The sequence below is a fragment of the Orcinus orca genome, chromosome 11, assembly GCF_937001465.1.
Source record: "Orcinus orca chromosome 11, mOrcOrc1.1, whole genome shotgun sequence".
NCBI classification, from domain to species: Eukaryota; Metazoa; Chordata; class Mammalia; order Artiodactyla; family Delphinidae; genus Orcinus; species Orcinus orca.
In genome coordinates this window covers 34,689,430-34,712,956 of record NC_064569.1, presented here as the reverse complement: position 1 = coordinate 34,712,956, position 23,527 = coordinate 34,689,430, and the positions used below count along the sequence as shown (strand labels likewise).

Below are 23,527 nucleotides of genomic sequence, written 5' to 3'. Positions count from 1 at the left end.
TGTGATGAATAAAATGACACTTGTGAGCAAGGGGTACAAAAGAAGGGGATAGATTGTGGAAGAATTACCATTACAGAGCTGGGTAATTTCCTTGGCAAAAGTAAGAAACTCTCCTTCCTTGGACAAGATTGTTCCACATTTGATACAAAAGTATGGAGGTCTGTCATGAGAGGTAAACTCAAAGCAAACAGAATTTTCATTGTTGTGAGCTCACAGGAGAAAGGGCAGCCAGGGACTAAATTGAGAGTGTATTCCTTTGTGTTCGTGAAGAGTTACCCATATAATTCCTTTACTTTTTATACTCATATTCTTTCTCTCCCTTGGTTGGATTTCAACAATATCTGACCACTTCCACTTCATTTTTTTTTTTCCATACTGGTTATAGGGAGAAACAGTTATGTAACCTGCAAATCAAACAGGTGGATTTGGGAAATGAGGAAGGAGTTCTGAAATGATGACTGCTTTCTGTTGCCATTGAGGTTTATCCAATTTAACAGACACAAGATGACTCAACTGGATTCAGAGCTACAATAATTGCTGAGGAAGATAACTGTGGATACATGAGGTCATTTGGATATTATAAACAAAAGACATATGAATACTGTGAAACTACCAGCAGAAAGTCTCATAAAAACAATGACCCAGGGGCAGATCCAAGTTTCATGGGGCTTGACATTTATATAATTTTGGGGGGCCCTTTATACAAAATTAAGTACAAAAATGAATACTGAAATGAAAAAAGTCACAATAAGTTACTGGAACTTTGGAGACTGAGATCCTTTTTTCTCTGGCAACTGCCAGAAATTCTCACCCAGAAGTGTTTGCTGATTGCAACCTCACCTTTGCTTTCCCCTCCAACACTGAAACTCACAACAACCCCCCGGGTGCACAGGGGTACTTGCAAATGCGGCCTGGCCATTAAGCTTCGCTGGTAGCATCCTCTGCCTACAAGAATTTTCCGCTGTAGCTTACTTTATCTTGTTTGAGAAGCCTAAAATTACCGTGAAACATGACAGAAACTTTCCTTCTGATGCTTGCCATTTCATTGTAAGAACTAAAACCTCGCACACCTATCCCCTATCTGGACCTCGGCCGCGCAACTTGTATCAGTCCTAGGTTTTACGGGTACCGGGATGGTGTCCAACTGGGCCTCGGGCTACTCACCACGCTGCACGCCCACAGCCGGAGCCTGCGGCGACCGCACTCCGCTTGCGGCTAGGGGCTGGGGGCGGGCAGCGCGCCGGAGGGCGAGCCCGGGCCGCGCCTCCAGCTGATTGGCCGGGCCCGGCCCCTGGGGGCGGGCTCTCCCCCCAGCTCGCCAGGCCCGGGGTGGCTATATTGGCACCGTTCCTGCTAGGTTGGGTCGCTTCCTCGCGCTGGGCTGGACGCAAGGAGAGGGCTTCTGAGGGCTGTGCAGGCGCAGGAAGCGGAGCGAGGCTGCCGACTGCGAGCCGGAGGCTGCGGGGCTGCAGTGCGATGAAGCAGTGGCTCAGCGAGCGGAGGCTGGCGGTGTGGCGCGACGGGCCGGCCCGGGGCCGGGGCTGCTGCTCCGGAGGCTGCTGAGGCGCCGCGGCTGCCGGCGCGGAGAGCGGCAGGCGAGAGGGAGGAGAGGCAGCGGAGCGCGGGGAAGCCGGCGGGGCGGCAGGCGTCTCTGGTTGGCCTCCCCGGTCGGGATCCCCCCGGTGGAACCATGCGGGTGGCCAAGTGGCTGACGGGGCTGCTCTACCAGCTCTCGCTCTTCATCACCAGGTCTTGGGAAGTTCACTTCCACCCCAGGCAGGGTAAGGTCACCGCGGGGCGCCTTCAGCAGCGTGGTGGGGCGCGTGCCCGAGTGGGACGGGCGGACGGAGGCGGGGGGAGCGGTTCTGCCCGCTGGTGGACCCTGGCCCAGCCGGGACTCTCGGGACTCCGGGATCAGTCAGCCCCAAGCATCCCCGGAGGTTGCGGCTGCGCGGTGTTTCGAGGAATCGCGCGCGGGGCACACGTTTCCCTCCGGGGACCACGCGGCGGGGACGCGTGGAGCAGGGTGGCGCGGGCGCCCGCGGGGCACGAGTTGGCGGCGGCAGGGGGGCGAAGAGGGGCGCGAGAAGGAGGTGCTGCTGAGGGCCCTGAGTGTCAGGGTCCCTGCTTGGGGAGGGTGGAGCGAATCGGGGTTGTGGGAAAGCAGGCAGGCACACTCACAGAGCGCACGTGTGTGTGTGTGCGCGCGCGCTCGCCAGCGTGTGTTCTTTCGTCGCGCCCCGCCGGGGGTATGGGGACCTGGGGCCTCGGCTCTCTGGCTGGGACGTTTGGTTGAAGAAGTTCGGCGCTAGGGAGTTGGAAACGGGTAGGGGCTCAACGGCCTTTTCGCTGTGGTTGCAGAAGCCTTGGTGAGGACACTGGCCTCCTACGAAGTGGTGACCCCCGCGCGGGTCAATGAGTTCGGCGAAGTGTTCCCAAAGAGCCACCACTTCAGCCGGAGGAAGCGCAGCGCCGAGGCGCTGGAGCCCACGCCGTTCAGGACCCACTACCGAATCCGCGCCTACGGCCAGGTCTTCCAGCTGAACCTGAGCGCCGACGCGGCCTTCCTGGCTGCCGGCTACACCGAGGTGCACTTGGGAGCCCCTGCGCTCCGGGCTGAGGAGCGCCGCACGGCGCCCCCAGACCTGCGCCACTGCTTCTACCGCGGCCAGGTCAATGCTCGGGAGGATCACACAGCCGTCTTCAGCCTTTGTGGAGGCTTGGTAAGCGCGCTCGGGTCCCTTGGCATTTTCTTGGGATCCATCCTTGCTTGTTCAGGGAGCCGGGCATTGGCTTTTCCCGAATGGGCGGTTGGTTGACCCAAGAGATCAGAGTGGGCCACCAGAGGGATTAACACCTAGATGAACCCAAGCCAGAGGCCACTCCTTTCTTGCAGTGGGGAGCAGGGTTTGGAGGATCAGCATGTCTCTCCCTGCTGGGCAAAATTGACCCTTCTGTGCAAAGCCGCGAGAAAGAGTGTCAGATGCTGAGCTAGTCAGGGAGGTGGGGAGTGGCTTTCTGCTACACAGGAAGTGTGGTTTCCAGCAGGACAGCAGCCTCCTTCATTCAGACACACCCATTCTGGACCATCTATTAAGGCAGACTCCCCTGAAGTTACTTAAATTTATTCCTTGAATGAAGAATGATAGAATGAATAGAGAATGAATAAATGAAAAGGTTTGAAAACAAAGAGTTTTTGTTTGTTTTTTTGTTTTGTTTTGGTTTTTTTTGCTACTATGGGGATGGCCATTAATCTGTGAAGTACAGGATGGGGAAAAGGTTGAATATGCCAGTTTAAAATGCACTGCACTTAAAAATGTAGAGCATCTACAAAGATCTGGTGCCAGCAAATGAGAAATGATCATTAGAGTGACAAGAGTAAAGGATGTGGATTTTGTAAGAACCTCATTGCGGAGAGAGGAAATGAAATAAAATATTGGGTTCTATGTGTTTTATTTGTTTCTCTCCCTCTAAAACAGAGGTTCTAAACTTTTTTTTTGTTTTTTGCCATCAACTTTTCAGCATTCTAGGGGAAACCCAGGGCCTCCTCTCGCATAATTTAAATGTGTAAAATAGCATACACGTTATTTAATTGGCTTCCTTTTAAATACTAACAGTAATCAAATGTTACAAGTATTAGAATTTGTGGTGTCATAATACATCCTTCTTTATTAATGCGTTAAATAATATCTATTGGGGAGGGGACTACTTACTTCTATACTTTTGTAGTGGTAATGAGAATAAACAATCCGGATAGATTTGTATTACATTACATTAGAGTTGAAGTAGCTATTATTTTATTGCCAACAAAGTCACAATGTCTGTGGTTTTACCTACAATCATAATTGAAGGAAATGTTATGTATCAGAGGTTAGGGAAAATAAAGATGTCTTTCTCATCCAAGTTCATGGAACCTTTGGTTGAGAACACTTACATTAAAACATATACGAACTCACTTTATCATTAACTTCTCTGATACATACGTGTTCAAGAAGAAACAACTAAGAATTTGGCTACAGGATTCTTTCCAAGTATTCTAGCTTTTGTTGGGCAAATTTTAGATGAGTTTCAGAACACCAACATTGTTTACTCTTTGATGAAGTAGAAAATTGATAACAGTTCTTTCTAGGCCAAATGTAATACTTCCTTTCAGGGTAATTGGTGTAAGATGTCTTCCTGGGTGTGAGTATTGGTCATTACTAAGTAGATTTGGAACACCTCTTTGTTCTTTTTTCTGCTATTATCTTGATATATATATGTACGTATATATATATATATATATATATATATACGCCTTGGACAGTTTTCTTTTCGGCTGTAGATAAGTGTAAAATGCAACATCAGAATGGCAGAAACACACTAATATTTACACAGCCATCTACACATCAAAGGAAAGAAAAATATTCTTTTTTCTAGAACCTTTCAAAATGTTTAGTTTGTCTAGAAAATTCTAGATTTACTACCACAAATTTGTCATGGTCAGTATGTTTTCTTGATTTAGTATTTAAGGCATGGAAAAAATTCCAGATGGGAAGCATTATTAGGAGTGATGTTTCTGCTCATGTTGATTCATAATTTTTGTGTAGTTCAAATTACTATTCAATATCTCCTTTTTGAAATCAAAAATCAGTTGGAAATGTTTTAAAGTCATAACAGGAGTTCATCCTTTTCCTGTCACTGTGTCAATTTGGATATAATTGTTTAGTTATCATGCATTATTAATTTGATTTATGTATGTACTTTGCTTTTGGTAGACTTACTGATATTATCAGAGTTTGATTTAACATCTAAAAACATATTTTCATACTTCTGTAACTCAGCTTTATCTCCATTTCTCTGTATGTGTAGGGCTGCGTTGAGGATATCAGTCACAGCAGAGGTAGAAAGTTTCCAGTAATACAGCACATAACTAGAGGTATCAGGATCTAAAAATCTTTTCGAAGTATGATCAGGACCCATTATAAGTCTAAATCACTGATGAGATTAGTGACATTTCTTTGATTTTTCTCCCTTGTGATATTAGCACTATAACGGATATTAGCTGTATATTTATGATTTTTTTATTTCTACCTTGACTCTATCCTTAGCACTCTTTAGAATAATAGTTTCATCAAATGGTGGAACTTCTGGTAGGTTTTAGAGTCCATTTATTATTATATCAGATTCCTGTTTTTTAGTCTGAGATTAATCTTTAGATCCAGATAAAGTTGTGTTACCCACAACCTGGACCAGCTGAGTTTTTGCAGATCCTCCTCGATACAATGCCCAAGATGTCAGTAATGCTCACTTCCAGCCCTGCTCCTACTGCTTCCCAGCTCATCTTTGTGACTTTGCATGTGTGCGCCTGTGATGATTCAGCTTTGATTTTTGTCAGTCCATTAAACACTAAAGTTGAGATTTACTGAAGGATTTTTAGAGCCAGTCCTATTGAAGTTCTCTTTTGCTAGTTGCTCTTTGCTTTTAGTTTTGCTTTTAATCGTGAATGGATGTTGTACTTAATCAGATGCTTTTCCTGAATATATTGAATGAGTGTGTGACTTCCTCATTTTTTTTCTGCTAATGTTCATTGTCATGGCTGGATTCAAGCAAATGTTGACCATTGATGAAAACTGACCTCATACAGGGCAGCAAAGTGTTCTGAGGCCTCTGTATTGTTTGGGAGGAAGGTGGGGAAATCATACTGTCCTCCAGTTCCTCTAGCCTCCGACGTCCTTTGTGCCTCAGTCTCCTTGCATTTTTTTGGCACCAGCCGCTGAATTCTGGGCCTGAGAACTTGTGGCTTTTCTTTGCTCAGTTGGGGCTCACTGACTCTTTCCTACCTAGGCTCTCTCTGTTGCTGCGTATCCCTCTGAGTTCTGGATGCAACACCTAGTTGGCTTCTTGTCTGGCTTCTTCATGTGCAGCCTTCAACACAGGGTCACTTAGCTCCTGCTGCAGTGCTCTCTCCACATAAGGTGGTTTGCTGATGCCATTGGTAATCTTCCAGACCCCTCTAAGGGTCAGACCCTTCATGGCATATGAAAGTCTAGGGGGACTTGATCCCTCCCTTCGCCAAACTCTGCCACACCTCTATTTCAGTGAGTGCATGTGTGTGTGTGTGTGGGGGCGGGGCTTGTAGAGGTCCGTCCCTTGAGTCCCACATAGCATGCTAAAGCACTTCTCTTGGCAGTCCTCCTAAACTATGTAACATGCCTTCTGCCTCCAGGGCCTTAAACCCTCAGTGGAGAAGTCAGTGCACATACATCTTCCCAGCCGTATCCATTGCCTCCATCGTTCTTTTCTTCCTGGAATCCACTGAGTTCCCCTTTCATATCTCATTCATTTGAGCTGTTCCCCTTCCATCTTCCTATTTGAGGAAGCGTCTACCTTTCCTTTCTCTGGTGGCTACTGAGGAATGTGACTTTTAAAGGAAGGGAATACAAACCAAGTTACTACTTTCCAAATATCTCTGTACATACAACCATTTAAAAAAATTGACATCACAACATACTTATTGATTTCATTCAGTTGCTAGTGTTGCATTAACCTCAAACATATAAACTAACGTTTTCTTTTAATTTCTACACAGCTACTTTTTTTCCCCACTTCTAGAAGTCTTAGTATTTACGTGTTTTTCTCTTTCACTAAACCACTGAACCATGACTTGTATTGTTTAGTTTTCTCAAGTGTTTTGGGCCCAAGAACCAGAGGGGCTGAGTCTGCCAGAAATTTTCTTTGTTTCCTGTGGGTATAACTTTTGCTTTTCTTTTTTTTTTTTCTTTCTTTTTTTTTTTTTTGCGGTACGCGGGCCTCTCACTGTTGTGGCCTCTCGCGTTTTGGAGCACAGGCTCCGGACGCGCAGGCTCAGCGGCCATGGCTCACGGGCCCAGCCACTCCGCGGCATGTGGGATCTTCCCGGACCGGGGCACGAACCCGTGTTCCCTGCATCGGCAGGCGGACTCTCTACCACTGAGTCAGCAGGGAAGCCCCGAGTATATAAATTTTTATATGCCAAATATCTTTTTTTTTTTTCGGTACGCAGGCCTCTCACTGCTGTGGCCTTTCCCGTTGCGGAGCACAGGCTCCGGATGCGCAGGCTCAGCGGCCATGGCTCACGGGCCCAGCCTCTCCGCGCCATGTGGGATCTTCCTGGTCCAGGGCATGAACCCGTGTCCCCTGCATCGGCAGCCGGACTCTCAACCACTGCGCCACCAGGGAAGCCCTACTTTTGCTTTTCTAATCTTTCTTTCTCTGTAACTTTTCTTTCTTCTAAGTGTAAGTATTTATCACATAATTCAAACATTTCTGATTATTTGACATTTCTAAAATCTATAGTAGATATGAAAATACAGCCAAATCATAAATTTACTTATATGTAATATAATGGCTAATCAAACTCTGTTTTTAGTTCATTGATAAAGTCACAGAATATATAGTTATCAGGCGTTAATATCTCTAGATTCAACTCTAAACTTTGTTTTCATGGCCATATTATCTATTTTTCATGATGTTGATACACTCTTGCCAAAGTAGAGGTCAGTATTCCATAAGTTTTAATATTTGGGGCATATCCTTGTCAGAATGGCATGTGTAAATTGTACAGAGGCTATTCCCAACAACCCCTGTCGCTCTACCAGCTCTCTTACATTACCTGGTTGGGTTCCCTTCTTCCAAAGGCCCTCAGGGACTAACCCGACTGCCTAGACAATTAGCTTCACTGTTTCTTGGTGGGATTTGAATCAATGCAGTCTTTTTGGTTGAAAGAAACAGTTTCCAGATGTCATAAAACCAGACATTGCATCTGGCTTATACAGTATTCTCACGGAGCAGTGGCTGTGTGTACTTTTTTGAAGTTTCTCATGTGAACCATTCTGTGGCATGTCAGGCACTAATGCCTTCTGATGACTGATTATTTAGGTGCTGTGGTACCTCCATGTTCAGACAGGAAATAAATGTATGGAAACTATCAGTAGTGTCTTTACCGGTTTTTGTCTTCTTAGAAAACTTTATTTTTTAAACTTCCTATTTGCTCAGAAGTCACATAGCCTCAGGTCATTACACATGCCATTCTGTATTCATCTTTTTTGGTTGGAAAACTCATAAGGATCCCTTTTAGTTATTCCTATACTTAGTCAAATACTCAAGCAACACTAGGGAGAATTTCTTAGGCCTCTACCTTTAACATTCGCGTGTTAGCCTAGGTCCTCCACGAAGCAGATAGTAAGGTGGGATTAAATGTGCAAAGAGTTTAATAGGGGAAGTGTCTGTGTTAGAAAAAAGGAGCGAGCAGTGGAGTCTGAAACAGGTGAAGAGAGGATGAAAATGTTGGGTAGAAGCATCCCAGGCTTCCGGGCAGTCTAAGCAAGGTTCAGCAAAGCACCCCTCAAGCCAGATTTGCCTGGGACAACGGTGCCTTGCCTCCTAAGAATGAGTTTCCTCTTCATATCCTTGCCACACTCAGTTACTGTCTGGAGTGGTGCATGGGAGATATGGCTGGGGCACACGCACGGATGGATCTCAAAACCTGGAGTGGGGGTCCTTGGTCAATTATGCTCAGCATTCTCAGGGCCACCACATAGTGACCCCGGGCACATGTACACACACTCAATGAAAATAGTCTGTTAAATACTGTTAACAGAGGCGTACAAGGAGTGCTGGGTGAACTTTGAGGAAGGAGGGAGGAAGAGTGTTATGAGACCTGGGCTGGAGGAGGCTTCTCAGCTGGACTTTGAGGGATGAATAAACATTTGGGGATGTGAAAATTCAAGGGCTTCTTGTGGGTCTCTGCAGCTGAAGAGTAGGGTGCATTAGGAGGTGAGGGTGAAAGGTAAGGTTGAAGTCAGATTAAGGCCTGGAATGTACTGCGAAAGCATGAAGGCTTAGACTGTAGATGGTGGGTTAGTTTGATGTGTTGGGAGGGGTCTGCCCTTATGCACCATGGTGCAAGGAGCAGGGGAGGCAGCGAGGTGCTGAGGAGATCACCACTGCAGTAAGGAAGAGCAGGGAATGGGAGCCGCAGGAAGCAATGTGGTTGCAGTGGCGAGAAGAGTTGGGTCCCTGTGGAAGGTGCACTATGAGACCAGTGGTTCTCAACTGGGGCAGTTTTGTCCCCCCGGGGAACATTTGGCAGAGTCTGGGGACACTCGGTTGTCACAGCTGTGCAGGGGGCAAGGGAAGCTACTGGCATCGGGTGGGTAGAGGCCAGGGATGTTGCTAAACATCCAACAATGCCCAGAATAGCCTCCTACAATGAAGAATTATCAAAATGTCAGTAGTGCTGAAGTTAAGCCACCTTGTAGGAGACCCATTAGAATTTTGGACCAGAAGAACAGACAACCAAAATGGTTCTAATGACTCTGACTTAAATGACTGAGTGATCCTGTAGCCATTAACCAGGAAAGTTAATAACAGGAGAGGTGCCAAGAAAGAGATACTTATTCTAGAAACATTTGTTTGATTTTCTCATAGGTTTACTTTAATCTTCATAATGGTTTGAATTTATATTTACTCTTCTTTTTGTCTAGAATGTCCTTTGCCTTAAACTCCTACTCATCTTTCCAGATCCATCCTGAGCCTTCTTTTCTTTGTCCCATCTTCTCTACAAAGAGCTGACCAGGTTGTATACGTATATCTTTGTTAAGTAATATTGCTTTATAACATTTTGACAATATATCATGAACATCTTTCCATTATATACCTACAGAGTAGTTCTTTAACATTTCTTACTGTTTTAAATTTCTAATTGTTATAATGACTTTGGGCTTTATGTCTCTGCAGATGTTTTAGTAAGAGGATGGCAGAGGCTGTCCTGAGAACCACTACCTGGACCCCACAGGTCAAAGAAACGTGGCCATTTCTTTGACAGTTCTCTCCACTTTTAGTGAGTTCATGTGACCTCAAATATACCTCAGTGCCTACAAAAAAGAGAAATGTTACAGAATTCACTCCTTGTTAGTGATGTTGCTGGGACACTATTTATGTAGCTGAATCATTTGGCTGCACGAATCTCGGGTAGATGAGTCCAGAGTCTGTCTTATTTTCTTGATCCTCATGGGTAGGGGTGTGGTGAGAGAGCAGTGTCTTTTTAGGTGAGTATCAGCAATGTTTCCTCTCACATTTATACTGGAGATCTGGAATTGCCCTGTGGAATGGGGAATTAAGAATGCTACTAGAGGAGAGAAGACTCTCTTTTCAAAAACTTTGCAATGAATCTTCTGCTTTAGGCTTCTGTGGCCAATTACATATTCTTCATATCATCGATTCATTCATTCAATGTGTGCTTATGTATAATACGCTATTTCCTAGGTGTGGTCAGTGGTGTTATAATGAGGAACTGTCAGGGGAAAATATCTTTTGCATTGAACAGAGTACCCTAAAATAAAGATGAATCTCAGAGTTAATCTTCATGACCTTTTATTACATAACACTTACCCTCTGCTTAGGGTAAAAAAGGGTAGCTGTAACATTTGTGTTTTTAGTGGAGACTTTTCCATCCTATATCAAACTATACTCACTTTCAAAACAGTTACTGACATCATTTTAACACACATTGTCTTTCTAAGGAAGTTAGGTAGATAGAATTATTTGTTTTGTTTTATAAGTCATGGAACTGAGGTTTGAGATGTGAAGTGGCTTGCCCAAGATTCCATGAGTGCAGACCCAGGACTCATACTCAGGCTTTCTTATTACAAATAGCATCAGACTGATTCTAATATGACATATGATTAAAGATTGAGAAACTAAACATTTTAGTCTTCATGGTAGTAATTACCAGTGATTCAGTCCTTAAATGAAAATCCAATTTTATTAATAGTTGAGAGCAATCTGTTACTAAAATAAATTCTCAGTATTGGCTCTAAATAATTGCCTTGTTTAATAGTACCTTTATTTTGAACTAGTTCTATAGCCGCCAGTGCTTATGTGATAACTGTAAATGATTTGGGAAAAGAGTCCAAATGGTTTACATTTTGTGCTTGTTGTTTTTACCCTTTAATAAAATCTGAGAGTACATTATTATTGGTGGCTATAATACATGTGTTTGCCATGTATTTAGGGAAAAGTATATGAATGAATGTCAAAATACTGAAATAAGAACAGTTTGGAAAAACTATTGTATAAAAATTCTCTAAACATAAAAATTTTGACCTATGAGAGTAAATTGGAACCAGTTGCATAATCACTTGCTGCCTTGGCAAATGGAAGATCATTGCTTCAAGTAAATGGGAACCCTTTGCCCAAGTGAAAACTAGTTATGCTACTTTTAATAGTCATCAAAAGAAAGACTTTGGAATTTGATTGGCATTTCTCATGAATCAAATTGCAGTGCCCCTCCGCAGATAGGCAGGTTGCTAAAAATATGGCATGATCTAAATATAATTCTACGAACCACCTGTTTTATTAAGTCCTCCAATGCCTTACGAGGTTCCTTTCCAAGTTGAAAAAAAAAAATTAAGTGTGCTTCCTTAGGAGGCTTTAGGCAAAGCTCTAATATTTTTATTTTTTGAAGAGAAAGTCCTCTGCAGTGGGGTGGCTTATAGAAAAATGGCTGGAAGCAAAATGCTTTTAAGTCCTTCATTGATAAATACGGGCAAACCCCTTTGAGGACGAATTATTTTTTCTTGAAATTACTCTTTTAAGCATGAGGTTTTGTTGAAGAAAAGGCCTCTGAGTTATAAAGGCAGTATTATTAGCAGGCTAGAGTGTTCTAGCATGAGTAAAGGAAGTGCTGATGGACTCGAAACAACTATATTCATCTTTCATGTGAGAGTGCAGGTTGGACCCATGTGTGGGTTTATTGGAACATTATCATAGAAGTACCCCATAGTCAGAGTTTGATCCAAAAGGTATATAAAAAAAGTTTTCAAGGTATAGATATTTACAGTATTGTTTGGGGAAAGTGTGACATTATTCAAAATAGTTTTGGGATGAGTAACAAGCTGCCTCATTCCTATTTGTATCTTTTACCAGGATGCTATCACGTTTCTTCTGCTCAGCATGCTTTTTAAAAAAGGTAGAAAGTGATTTTTTCCCATGGGTCCATTTACTCAAGTTTCAAAAGTAGTCTTTGTTACCTCTAAATATAGTTAATTATTTTTTCTGGGAAAGCAAAGCTGGAATTTTGGTATGTATTGAAAATAAGGGATTTGTAGTTATATTTGGAAAATAAACACTTGGTAGAATGAATGAAATATGCTAGAGTATAGTATACTAGAAAAGTATCTAAGAAATAGATGAATTCTTTATAAATTTTTCTATTTTACAGACTAGAATTTCAGTATATCTGATGGAATTTCCTTAATTTTTAAGCCTTTTAAAAATGTGTAATCCTAATATACTAGCACATTATGTAACCAAGAGCACCTACACATTTTACTTTTCAGCATTAAAAGAAAACAAAATCATGTAACTGTATCTCAGACAAGTCCCTTAACTATTGTAACTTAATATTAGAGGGAAAAAAAAAAGGATTACTAAAGGGTATATGGGGGGAAAATCAGGTACTTTACCATGTTACCAAAATGTTTATTTCGGGCTTCCCTGGTGGTGCAGTGGTTAAGAATCTGCCTGCCAATGCAGGGGACATGGGCTTGAGCCCTGGTCCGGGAAGATCCCACATGCCATGGAGCAACTAAGCCCGTGAGCCACAACTACTGAAGCCCGTGTGCCTAGAGCTCGGGCTCCGCACCAAGAGAAACCACCACAATGAGAAGCCCACGCACCGCAACGAAGAGTAGCCCCTGCTCGCTGCAACTAGAGAAAGCCCACGTGAAGCAACGAAGACCCAACACAGCCAAAAATAAAATAAATAGATAAATTTATTTAAAAAAATGTTTATTTCTACAGATATGTGTTGAGTGCCTGCTACGTCTCAGGCAGTGTTTTAGGTTTGGGAACTGTAAAAATAGTAAAGCCTTTGGTACCTTTAAGGAGAGGTTGATGTGGTAATAATTATGAATGTAAAGAAGAATTTATGACTATAATTGCCCTAATCATTTAAACAGCTTGCAGTGACTATTCAGTTAAAACAGTGATTTACATATGCTCTTTACAATGGAATTTAAAGCAACAATTTCAAAGTTATTATCCCTAAATAATTTAAAGATAATTAAGAAATGAAAATGAAGCCTCATTCACTAAAACTGTGCTTATCATAGCATCCATAATTTAGTTATTCATTTCTGAATTGGTTTTTCACAGAAATACGCTTCTCTAAGTGGAAACTTGCCAAGTTTTACATGTAGGTAAATGTACCTTTGTGTATTTGGAGGCGTGGTGAGTGCTTTCCAGTGTCAAGCATAATGAGTGCAGCCTGCCCCTACCTGTTGAGCTTCTGCTGTGTATCCCCTTGTTGGCAAAGTTTCAGCCTCACTGTTCTCTGTCACTTGAACCTGCCAAGCTTTCCCCGTCACTGGGCCTTTCAGTCACCGCTCTTCTGTTTGCAGTGTTCTCCCAGAGTTTTCCATGGCTCCCCCCTCGTTATTCTAGCCTCAGCCTAGAGTGCCTCCCCCCACGCTCTGGGATTCTCTGTCTCCTTGCCTTATTTTCTTTATTGTACTTATTACCACCAGGCATATTACATCTTTATTATCTGTCTTTTCCCATGTAAGTATGAATTCTTGGAGGGCAGGGATTTCGTCATGCTCACCTCTGGATCTCTAGCCCCTAGAACTCTGCCTACTCATTAAGTAGTTTTCAGCTGTCTTGTAGGGTTTATCAGAATTGGCGTATGATCACTAGCACAGTGCATTGGGTTAAGGCACGAACTGTGGAGCCAGCCTAACTGGGGTCACATCTTGGTCCTGTCACTTACTAGGTGTAAGCCTTGGACAAGGTACTTAACCTCACTGTTCCTCATTCATCTCACCTGTAAAGTGGGGATAATAATAACTTACCTCAGTTATTATTAGGTGGAAATAAATTATAAGTGTATAGGAATGATGTCTGCTGTATAGATCCGAGTTAGCTATTGAAATTATGATTAATGCCTACCCTCACCAAACTAGAGAAAGAGATTTATTGATCAGAGCTGACCATTTGAGGGATTCTTTCCACTCTCTTGACTACCAGTGGGTGCAAGTTCTTTCTGTTTCATCCCTTGCTGTCTTAGCAGCTGCACAAAGATATTATTTAATCTTCTGAAGTTATTGCTTTGACTATCCTTCCTCCTCGCATTTCTCTTCAAACCTCTTGATAATTCACCAATGGAGCCGTTCTCAGAATGTTTTCAAGTGCCTAAGATAAATTACAAAATAAACCAATTTTATTGAAATACAGTTATCAGGATATTAAAAATAATTATGTAAAATTTTACCTATTATCACATTAAATAAGATCTAATGGCAGATCTAATAACACAGTTGTTGAGCATAAACAATATTTTGAGATCTCAAACATCTTCACGTGATGAAAATATCTGCTCTCCACTGGCAACATCACTGGGATTTGTTGCCTACATTCACAGTTGAAGAAAATTCTAACTTTCAGTTATAGGTTCATGGTAATAAAAATGCAATTTTTTTCTCACCTGCTTATGGACTCTTTTTATTATAACAGCCCTACATTCAAGAGTTCATATTCTAGCTCCAGCTTGTGTGTCCAGATTTGTCCTACTTCTCTGCTCAACATAACCTGAGTTTACAAAAAGTAGGAAATAATCTCTTTCTTGGTTTAACAGATATTTATTGTGTACCACACTGGCTGTGTGTCAGGTACTGTATAAGGCAATGTAAATTCAGGGCTAGGTCTCTTCCTGTATGAAGCCTGTCTAATGAGGGAGAACAGTTATAAATAGCAAACGAATATATAAATACAACATTGTAAGTGCTCTGAAGAAGTCAAACAGTAGTAAACTCTAAAAAAGTAATTATTTTCAGGATTAGGGGTAGGGATGTGGTTACCTAGTTAGCTGGTAAAGGAAAAACTTTCTGGGTAGCTGCTCTTTGAAGCTGAGACTTGAACGATGAGATGGAGTCCACCAGGCAGGGGGCTGTGGCAGGAATGTGAGGTGAAGGGTGGGAATTGGGAACAGTGTATATGAAGTACCTGAAGTGAAAAGGATGCTATACCTAGTCCATCCTGAATCCATCTGCTTTCTCCCACCTCTACCTGTACTGTTTCTAATGAATCCTTCTAGCATTTCTTCCAGGCAAATAGAAATATTTAGGTTTTTTTTCCTTCCTTTATTACACAATGGTAGTATACTATACATCCTGTTTTACAGTTTTATATTTTGGTATAATAATTGTATTGGAGGTCTTTCCACATCACTACATAAAATGTTTATTCTTTTTTGTCTATAACAACAAGATATTCCATTATATGGTTATACCATAGTTTATGTAAATATACTTTAACAATGGACTATTGAATTGGTTCCAATATTTTGCTGTTAAAAACAGTGCTTTAGTTAGTAACCTTAATTATGTTAGCTCAACATGTGTGGAAATGTACAGTATCTGTTGGATAAATTTTCAAAAGGGGAATTGCTGTGTTAAAGAACAAACACATTTGTAGTTGCCATAGATATTGCTAAATGCTTTGCACTGTGATTGCACTAATTTACATTTTCAACGGCTGTGTATCAGAGTGCCCATTTTTCCACAGACACATTTGAAGTATGTTATAAAACATTTAGAATTTTGCCAGTCTCATAGGTGAAAATGGTTTCTCAGTTTAGTATTAATTTCTGTTCTTCCTGAGTGAAGTTTAACATTTTTTTAATGGGTTTTGAGTCATGGTTAGAATGACCTTCCCTATTCCAAAGTGAAAGGGGCATTCTCTCATGTTACCTTCTAGTGCTGTTACAGTTTTATTTCAAAAGTTTGCATCACTGACCCTTTGGAATTTAGTCTGTGTGGGATGTATCCAAATTATTTTGTCCAGATGTCCACATGTCACAATCTATTTATTAAATATACTCTTTCCTCATTGATTTGAGATGCAGTCTATATACTAATAATACTAAGTCCTGTGGTTTAGGATTTATTGCTTGCCTTTCTTTTCAGTTCATTGGTCCGTTGGTCTCCTCACATGCCAGCATTGGAGTATTTAACTAATGTGGCTTTGTAATATTTTAACATCTTATAGTGCTAGTCCCACCTCACTGTTTTCTTATAATTATCTTGGTGATTTCTTTTTTCTGTATGTACTTTGGAAGCAGTTTACATGTTAAAAAATCTGTTGGTATTTTTTTGAGATCTTGTTATATTGAGGAACATGGCAAGTGGTTTCTAAGTTCTCTTCCTTTGTTCTCCAGTAGACCTGACAAATTTGTTTTATTCCTGGGCATTTAACCTTTTTTTTGTAAATTGGATTGCTTCTTCCATAGTATCTTCTCACTGTTTTTTATACACATGAATATTATTGAAGCCTGTGTATTTTCTCACTGAATTCACTTAGTTCTTATAGTAGTTTTTCAGTTAGTTCTTATTTGTTAAGGTATACACGGATGTTACCTATGAAGATGAAAGTTTTAACTCTTCCTTTCCAATTTTATGTTTCTAATCTTTTACCTAATTCTGTTGTCTAGGACAGGTGATACCGGGCATCCTTATATTCCTGATCTAAGTGGGAATGCCTTGCATGTATCTTTGTTATGCATGATACTGTCTTTGGGCTGTGATGGAGTTTATCTTGTTAAGGGAGCATCTACCTATTTATATTTTATTGATATTTTTAAGATCAAGAATGTTTGGTGATTTTTTTCAAAAGACGTGATTTTTTTTCCATTTGTGTAAGTGGTGATGATGAATTAAGATTTCCAATATTGAGCCATAGTTACATTCTTATGATAAACTTCACCTCGTCGTATATTTTTCACACATTACTGACTTTTGTTTGTTAATACAGTTTCAGACTTTTAGCTTGATATTCATATGTGAGCTTGTCCTGTATTTGTTTTGTTTTTCTGGGTGGTTGTTTTGTTTTGTGCTGTCTTTACCAGGCTTTGCTATATGTTTGCACTAGCTTCATAAAAATAACTTGGATTTTTTTTCATTTTTGGGAACAGTTCAAATAACAATGGAATTATCTGCTCTTTCAAGGTTTGGTGGAATTCCTCTATGAAATCATCAAGGCCAGGAGTTTTTGTGATGTAACTCCGACATCTTTTTCTGTTGTTTGGTAGAAAAGGGGTCTGTTTGGATTTTTAACATTTCTGGAGTCATTTTGGTAAATATTATTTTCCCAGAAAATTATCTCTATCATAAGTTCTCCCTCTCACTGTCTGTTTTTCTGCTTTCCTTAGGCATTCGCATCTGGTAATCTTTCTCTTCCAACTGCTATACCATCACTGTCACCATAATTCAGGTTTTGTTACCTCTCTTCTGGGCTATAGCCTCTATCTTATAACTGCTAGTATTCTACCATACAGTGTCACTAGATTAAATTCCATGTCTTACAGTCTTATTCATTCCTTTAATATATGTTATCCAATATCCGCTATGTGGTAGGCATGACAGACATGCAGAGAAGAATACAGTCAAAGCTCTACTCTCATGGACTTATATGTTGGTGGATGGTATCAGACAAGAAACAAATATAAAGAATAATCTCTCAGGTAGTGATAAGCATTATGGAGAAAAATGAAACTGGATAGTGGGGATAGACGTAGGAGGCTGGGTAACATTTTTAAATAGGGTCATGAATGTTGAGTAGGGACCTGAAACAAGTGATAGTGGGAGTGATCAGGGAAAAAAGTGCTTGAGGCAGGTTTAGAAAGTGCAAAGGTCCTGAGGTGAGAGAATATTTGTCATGTTTGAGAAATAGCAAAGACATCAGGAATGGAGCTGTAGAATGAGCCAAGGTAGAATGGGAGAAGGTGAAGTCAGAACTGTTGGTCATCTGTGTGCTTGGAGGGGCCGGGTGGTGCAAAGGGGTGGGCAGATCACGCAGGACATTGTGGACCATGGTAAGGAATTTGAATCTTACTGAATGACGTGAAAAGTCATGTTACTTTTTTGTATTTGTTTTTTTGATTTGAGAGCAACGTGATCTAGACTTAAAAATTACTGTGACTCCTCTGTAGAGACAATAGAGGGCTATTGATTTAGTTCAGAAAGGAGAGAAAGTTAGGTTAGATCATGGGTGTAGTGATAAAATTTGGGAGAAGTGGTTGGATTTCAGTTATACCTTGAAGGTTGAGCCATTTACATTTGCAGATGAATTGAATGTGGGATTTGAGAGAGACCCATCCTTGGTTTCTAAGGATTTTTGTCCTAAGCTATCTGAATAATACTGTTGCCATTTACTGAGGAGGGAGCATTGAAGAAATAGCAGGTTTGGACTGAAAAGAAAGAGTTTGTCTTTGGACATGTTGAGGTTGAGAATGCTACTAGGAAGTGTCAAAAAAGCAAGTTGGATGTTGGATTCTGGAATTCAGGAGACAGGTCTTTGACAAAACTCCTCAATGGCTCCCCATTGCTTACAAATTCTAAATTGCTAGCGTCACATTCAAGATCTTTTATCTGACCCCAGCCTTCCTTTTAAGTCTTGTCTCACTCTGTTACCTTACATAGACCAAGCCAAAGAGGCTTTCTTACTTCTAGAATGTGCTAAGCCTTTGGCCATTTTAATGCCTTTGCCTATGCTATTCTTTATACCTGGAATACCTGTCATTTCACCTTGGTTTACTGGAATATTATCCAGTCTCCGTGACTTTATACATAAGAGGGAGAAGTGAGCCAGGAAAGAAACATTATGTTTAGTTGATGCCATTTAGAACTCCTGGCTGTCTTGTTTCTGTGCTCTCACGTTAACCTGTGACACAGCGTGCTTTCTCTGCTTAGTGACAGAAGAAAATTAATTTTTATTTTCTTTATTTCCAGATGGGAACATTTAAAGCACATGATGGTGAATATTTCTTAGAACCTTTAATGAAGGCAGATGGGAGTGAACATGAAGATGATCATAACAAGCTACATCTTATATACAGACAGGAATTAAAGAGGAACTATTCCCTGCAGTCTCACAAGCCTTGTGAAGTTTCAGGTAAACTATGAAGTAAAACTCTTTACAGTAAAAGTATGATACTATTTAAATCTTTTTCAGGTTAGAATTTACATATTTTCCTTAAATATTGATATATATGATATTTTAAATAAATTTTCTTGACCTGTAAGGATCCATTAGAAATTATCTGTAGAGAATTTTGTTGTAGACTAAATTTGAATCCAAAAATGTGTTCAGTAGAGTTGACCCTTGAACAGCATGTTGGATAGGGGCACTGACGCCCTCACAGTTGGAAATACATGTATAACTTTATAGTCAGCCCTCCTTATATTCAGTTCTCCATCCATGGATTCAAACAGCCATGATCGTGTAGTACTGTAGTACAAATTTAGTGAAAAAAACTGACATAAGTGGACCCGTGCAATTCTAACCCGTGTTGTTCAAGGGTCCACTGTATCCGAGATTTGTAGCAAAAAATCAGAAAACTTTTATTTCAGTCTGTTAGTCACAGTAGTATGATTTTTCTCAGCAGAATTTTACATGATTAAAAAAACTGAACCTAAGTAACAATAACATGTTGCTCGATTTTGCATGCTTTTAAATTTGCATGAAGGAAGCATTGCAGATCATTTTCTGGGACTTTTTTGCTTAGCATTGTTTCTGAGGTTCATCCACATGGTACATGTAGCAGCTGTTCATTTTCATTGCTGAGTATATCACAGTTCACATATCCATTTTCCTGTTGATGAGCTTTTGGGTTATTTGCAGTTTTTTGCTATTATAAACAATGCTGCTGTGAAATTTTTTGTCCTCATCTCCTGTGTTTGAGTCTTTCCAAAGTATGCACATAGATACTAGAGAATTCCACATTGTTTTGCAAAGTGGTTTTTATCAGTTTATATTTTCAGCAATATATGAGAGAGATGTGTTTTTTTTCATTATTTCCTATAAAATTCAGACTAATGATTTATCATAGATCAGAATCTAGGAATTGCCAGTTTCTATAAAGTGTAAGTCTCTTGCTAGTAGAATACTTGTACATTGCATAGAAGTTGTATTAAGAGTTGTGTCCATATATGTACATGAATCTTCACTGTATCATTTTGTCACTCTGTCACCCTATGAAGAATGGAGAAAAGCACCTGCAGTTATCATCAAAGTACAAAATCTAGACAAAAGAGTGGGATTAGAAAGGATTTATTTGAGATTGTAGGTGTCCATAAACTATAGTTCCAAACACTGCGATGCCATCTGTTTTGGGATATAATGATATGTAGGCCTTTGAAGGTTTTCCCTGGGAATGCACTTCTTAACCTTTGCTATTATAGGAGTGCCATTTTGGAGTGGTTCTCACTGTGTCTAAGGCCGTGTTTTAAATCTATTGACACAATAGATGCCTTTCTTATGCTTTTAATATGAGCATAAGGGTTTCATTTTTGTGGCTTCAAAGAAAACACAAATGGGTACAGCTCCACAATAGAATTCTACAGAAGGCAGCTTATGCTTGTTCTGATCTACCATTCAGGAGCAGCTTGTTTAATGAATTGTTTAGCTTCTTAAGAAGAAAGCCACCAAGTAGACACTCTGAATGCATAAATGTTTCACATAATGATATGCAAGGTTTTGCATTCACAATCAGTGTTCATTATCAGAAAGAGAATGGTTCAAGAAAAGCCAGGCCCTTTTGTTTAAAAAACCAAAAAACTTATACTAAGTTAGATTTATTATTTATTTAAAGCTACAAATAACAAGCAAGTAGAAAGCTATGGGATTTACTTTTAATCATGATATTATTTCCCACAACATTTATCTACTGAAATGTTAAAAGTAGTATCATTCTTTTCAGTTCTTAAATTACCTACATTTTTAGGTATAATTGACATGCATATTTTTAATCACTAAAAAAGGCAATCAATTAGTGGTCTAAATACTTACCTGTTAATCATCATCTTGTTAGTAAAAATGGAGAGTTATAAATGTAATTAGTAAAATGTTATCAAAGGCTTTTTTCTTCTTCCCCAGTTCACACATTGTTGTTCAGAAATACTTGCAGAATCTTACGTATTCTAAAGGTAAACCTTCATTCAGGAGAATTCTTCAAATAGGTAGGCCTAAAGATTTAGCGCTTGAACCAAAAGGATTAATTGGAAAAGGAAAGGTCATTTTCCCCCCATATTTCTATTGATTTTAATTCATTACAACCCTAAAATGTTGTAATTCATAGTGACTTCAGCCTTGATGAATTAGAGTAAGTTGTTTTTAACATCAGATTTCACCATGTGCCTTGAGGCCATACGAATTATATTTGGTAGCCAAACCTAAGCCTTTGTGGATGCCAGGTTCCCAGGTAGACATCAGACTTAGTCTAAGTAAAATCCAGTGGAAATAGCAAAACAAGCCCATAAAACCCATGAAATGAACAAACAACCACATAGTAACAAAATTAAAACCCAAGGGAGAGGGAAGCCCTGAAAAGCCTGACAGGAATGAAAATAAACCTCTGGATTCTGTTAAGTGTGGTTCTGCTGTTGTTTATCCTCCAAGGCGGATCAGAGCTGGTCTGTGTTCTTCAAGGGACCCGGTGAGCCTTGCTCCCTTTCTCCCATTGCAAATTTATTCATTGAGTCCTTAATATATATAAAGGAGGGAACTGGGTAAGACTTGAGTGTTTCTCTTCATTTAGGTTCTCCAAGCCCAATGGGTACAAAAGAACACAAAAACAGAAAAATTGCAAAACTGAGCGGAGGCTGCCCTACCTGTGTTAGGAGCAGATTAAGCGGCTGAGCAACAAAAATTGCCCTGGGTTTCACCAAGGAGGTGACATTTAAACCATTTAATTTTCACTATGAAGGATTTATCGGTATTTTCTAAGAAAAAAAAAAAAAAGGAGGATGGGCTTATATTAAAACATGTGCGGGATTTGTTTTAGTTAAGTATGCTGAGAAGATAGACATAGAGATAACTGCCTTTGAAAGAAGAGTTTATTACTTACAGTCCCCAAGAGATGGGGACATGCCCCCCTGGGTCTCATGGAGAAGCACCCAGCTTGGTCAGGAGGTGAAGGAGGGAGGGAAAAGCATGGGCAAAGGCTTTGTTTCTGCGGTGATGGGAAGTTGTTACACAGGGTGTCTCCTGTTGGGCAGGAAGTGAACCACTGATCACAATTTGTGGTTTGTGGTCGGAAGGTTCGTAATACGGTTTCAGTGTGCTTGTTGAAAGCTGGACTGTGGCGGACATATAAACATCTTTGGCTGTTAGTTTGGTCCTGTGATTAATGCCAACTCATCAGTTACAAAAACTACAGCAGTTGGTTAGGACAGACCTCTAGATAAGGGGGAATAATATTTGTGTCCTCAGCGTCCTGATGTATGTGAAGGAGAGTGTAGGTGGTAAGGGAAGATGAGGCCGTGAAGGCACACAGGCCGACGGAAAGGGCTCCAGGGTCTTGTAGGCTATTCCATAAGCCCTGGGGAAATGAAGAACTTGCAAAACAGAGACGTCCTCTCTTATAATGTATTACTCAGCTGGCAGATTATTTTTAAAGATAACTTTGGATTTGAATAAGAAAAGACTGAAGGCAGAAAGACCGAATCCAAGAAAGCAGCTCTCTTGTCAACAAAGGACGTATCAAACAAGTAAAGTGCACGTAAAGAATAAATTAAGGATGATTTCCTTAACGCATTTCCTTCAATTTTGATGGTACGGTAAAGATTTTTGTTTTTTTGTGAGTGATCAATTTGGATATTTCTGTGAATGTCTGAGAATTGTCTTCTTAATAAAGTTATATTTAGATATAGATGATTTCCCTTTCCTTTAAAGATAATTAATCGGCATGTGTTTGGGGAAACCCAGAGGTATCTTTAGTGTCAGCAGAAGCCACGGTTCACTTAGTAAGCTGGGAGTCAGGGAACAGAGTTCTACTTCTGGCTCTCTAACTCACTTTGAGACCTTAACCTCTCTGGGTCTTAACCTAGAGTAGGTAGTGAATGGCTGATGAATTTAATGGTTCCTATTTAAGTCAAGTTTAGGAGTTTCTATCTTAGACACCTCACAGATACAGGAACACAGTTACCAGAAATGAGTGAAGTGAGGTGTCATTAGGACGTTGAGGTGTCCTTAGGGCAGTGGAATAGACATGTTTCTTGCAAAAGGTGCATTGGAAGTGTGGGACCATTATTACCAGATCCTTTGTATCTTACAGAGAAGCTGAAAATCTAAGATTGTTTTTAAGTGGGGGAAAAAGTTAGAAGCATGAGAGCTGAATTTGGCCTGTTGGCTGCCAGTTTGCAATCGTTTAATGATTTCTAAGGTTCCTGACATTTATAACATTTTATAAATTTGTGGGTAGAGAAGGAGGTGCCATTAATCTAGGAAGAGAGGATTGTAAATACGGCCGTGACAATGGCCAATATTTTGAACTAATAACTTGTTAATGGTATTTTTAAGAGTCAGCTTAAGCTTCTAAATATTTATGGAAATGACTATAGAGATGTTACTCATTTGCCCACCCTTTATTAAAACTACTCTCTCAAAGATCTCTTATGAGCTTCTACTTGCCAAAAGCAATCATCTCTCTCAGGCTTACTGTTACGTCATTTGG

General features: G+C 40.5%; 1 protein-coding gene across 1 annotated transcript in view; it reads left to right on the top strand.

Moving 5' to 3' along the window:
• The first annotated feature begins 1,413 nt into the window (after positions 1-1,413).
• The window catches only part of ADAMTS20 (ADAM metallopeptidase with thrombospondin type 1 motif 20), a 195,643-nt gene continuing 173,529 nt past the window's right edge, over positions 1,414-23,527 (top strand). The window contains exons 1-3 of the mRNA XM_004274437.3: positions 1,414-1,781; positions 2,362-2,723; positions 18,804-18,966. Coding sequence (XP_004274485.2) covers positions 1,691-1,781; positions 2,362-2,723; positions 18,804-18,966 — 616 coding nt within the window. The 5' untranslated portion in view covers positions 1,414-1,690. The remainder of the gene's footprint in view (positions 1,782-2,361; positions 2,724-18,803; positions 18,967-23,527) is intronic.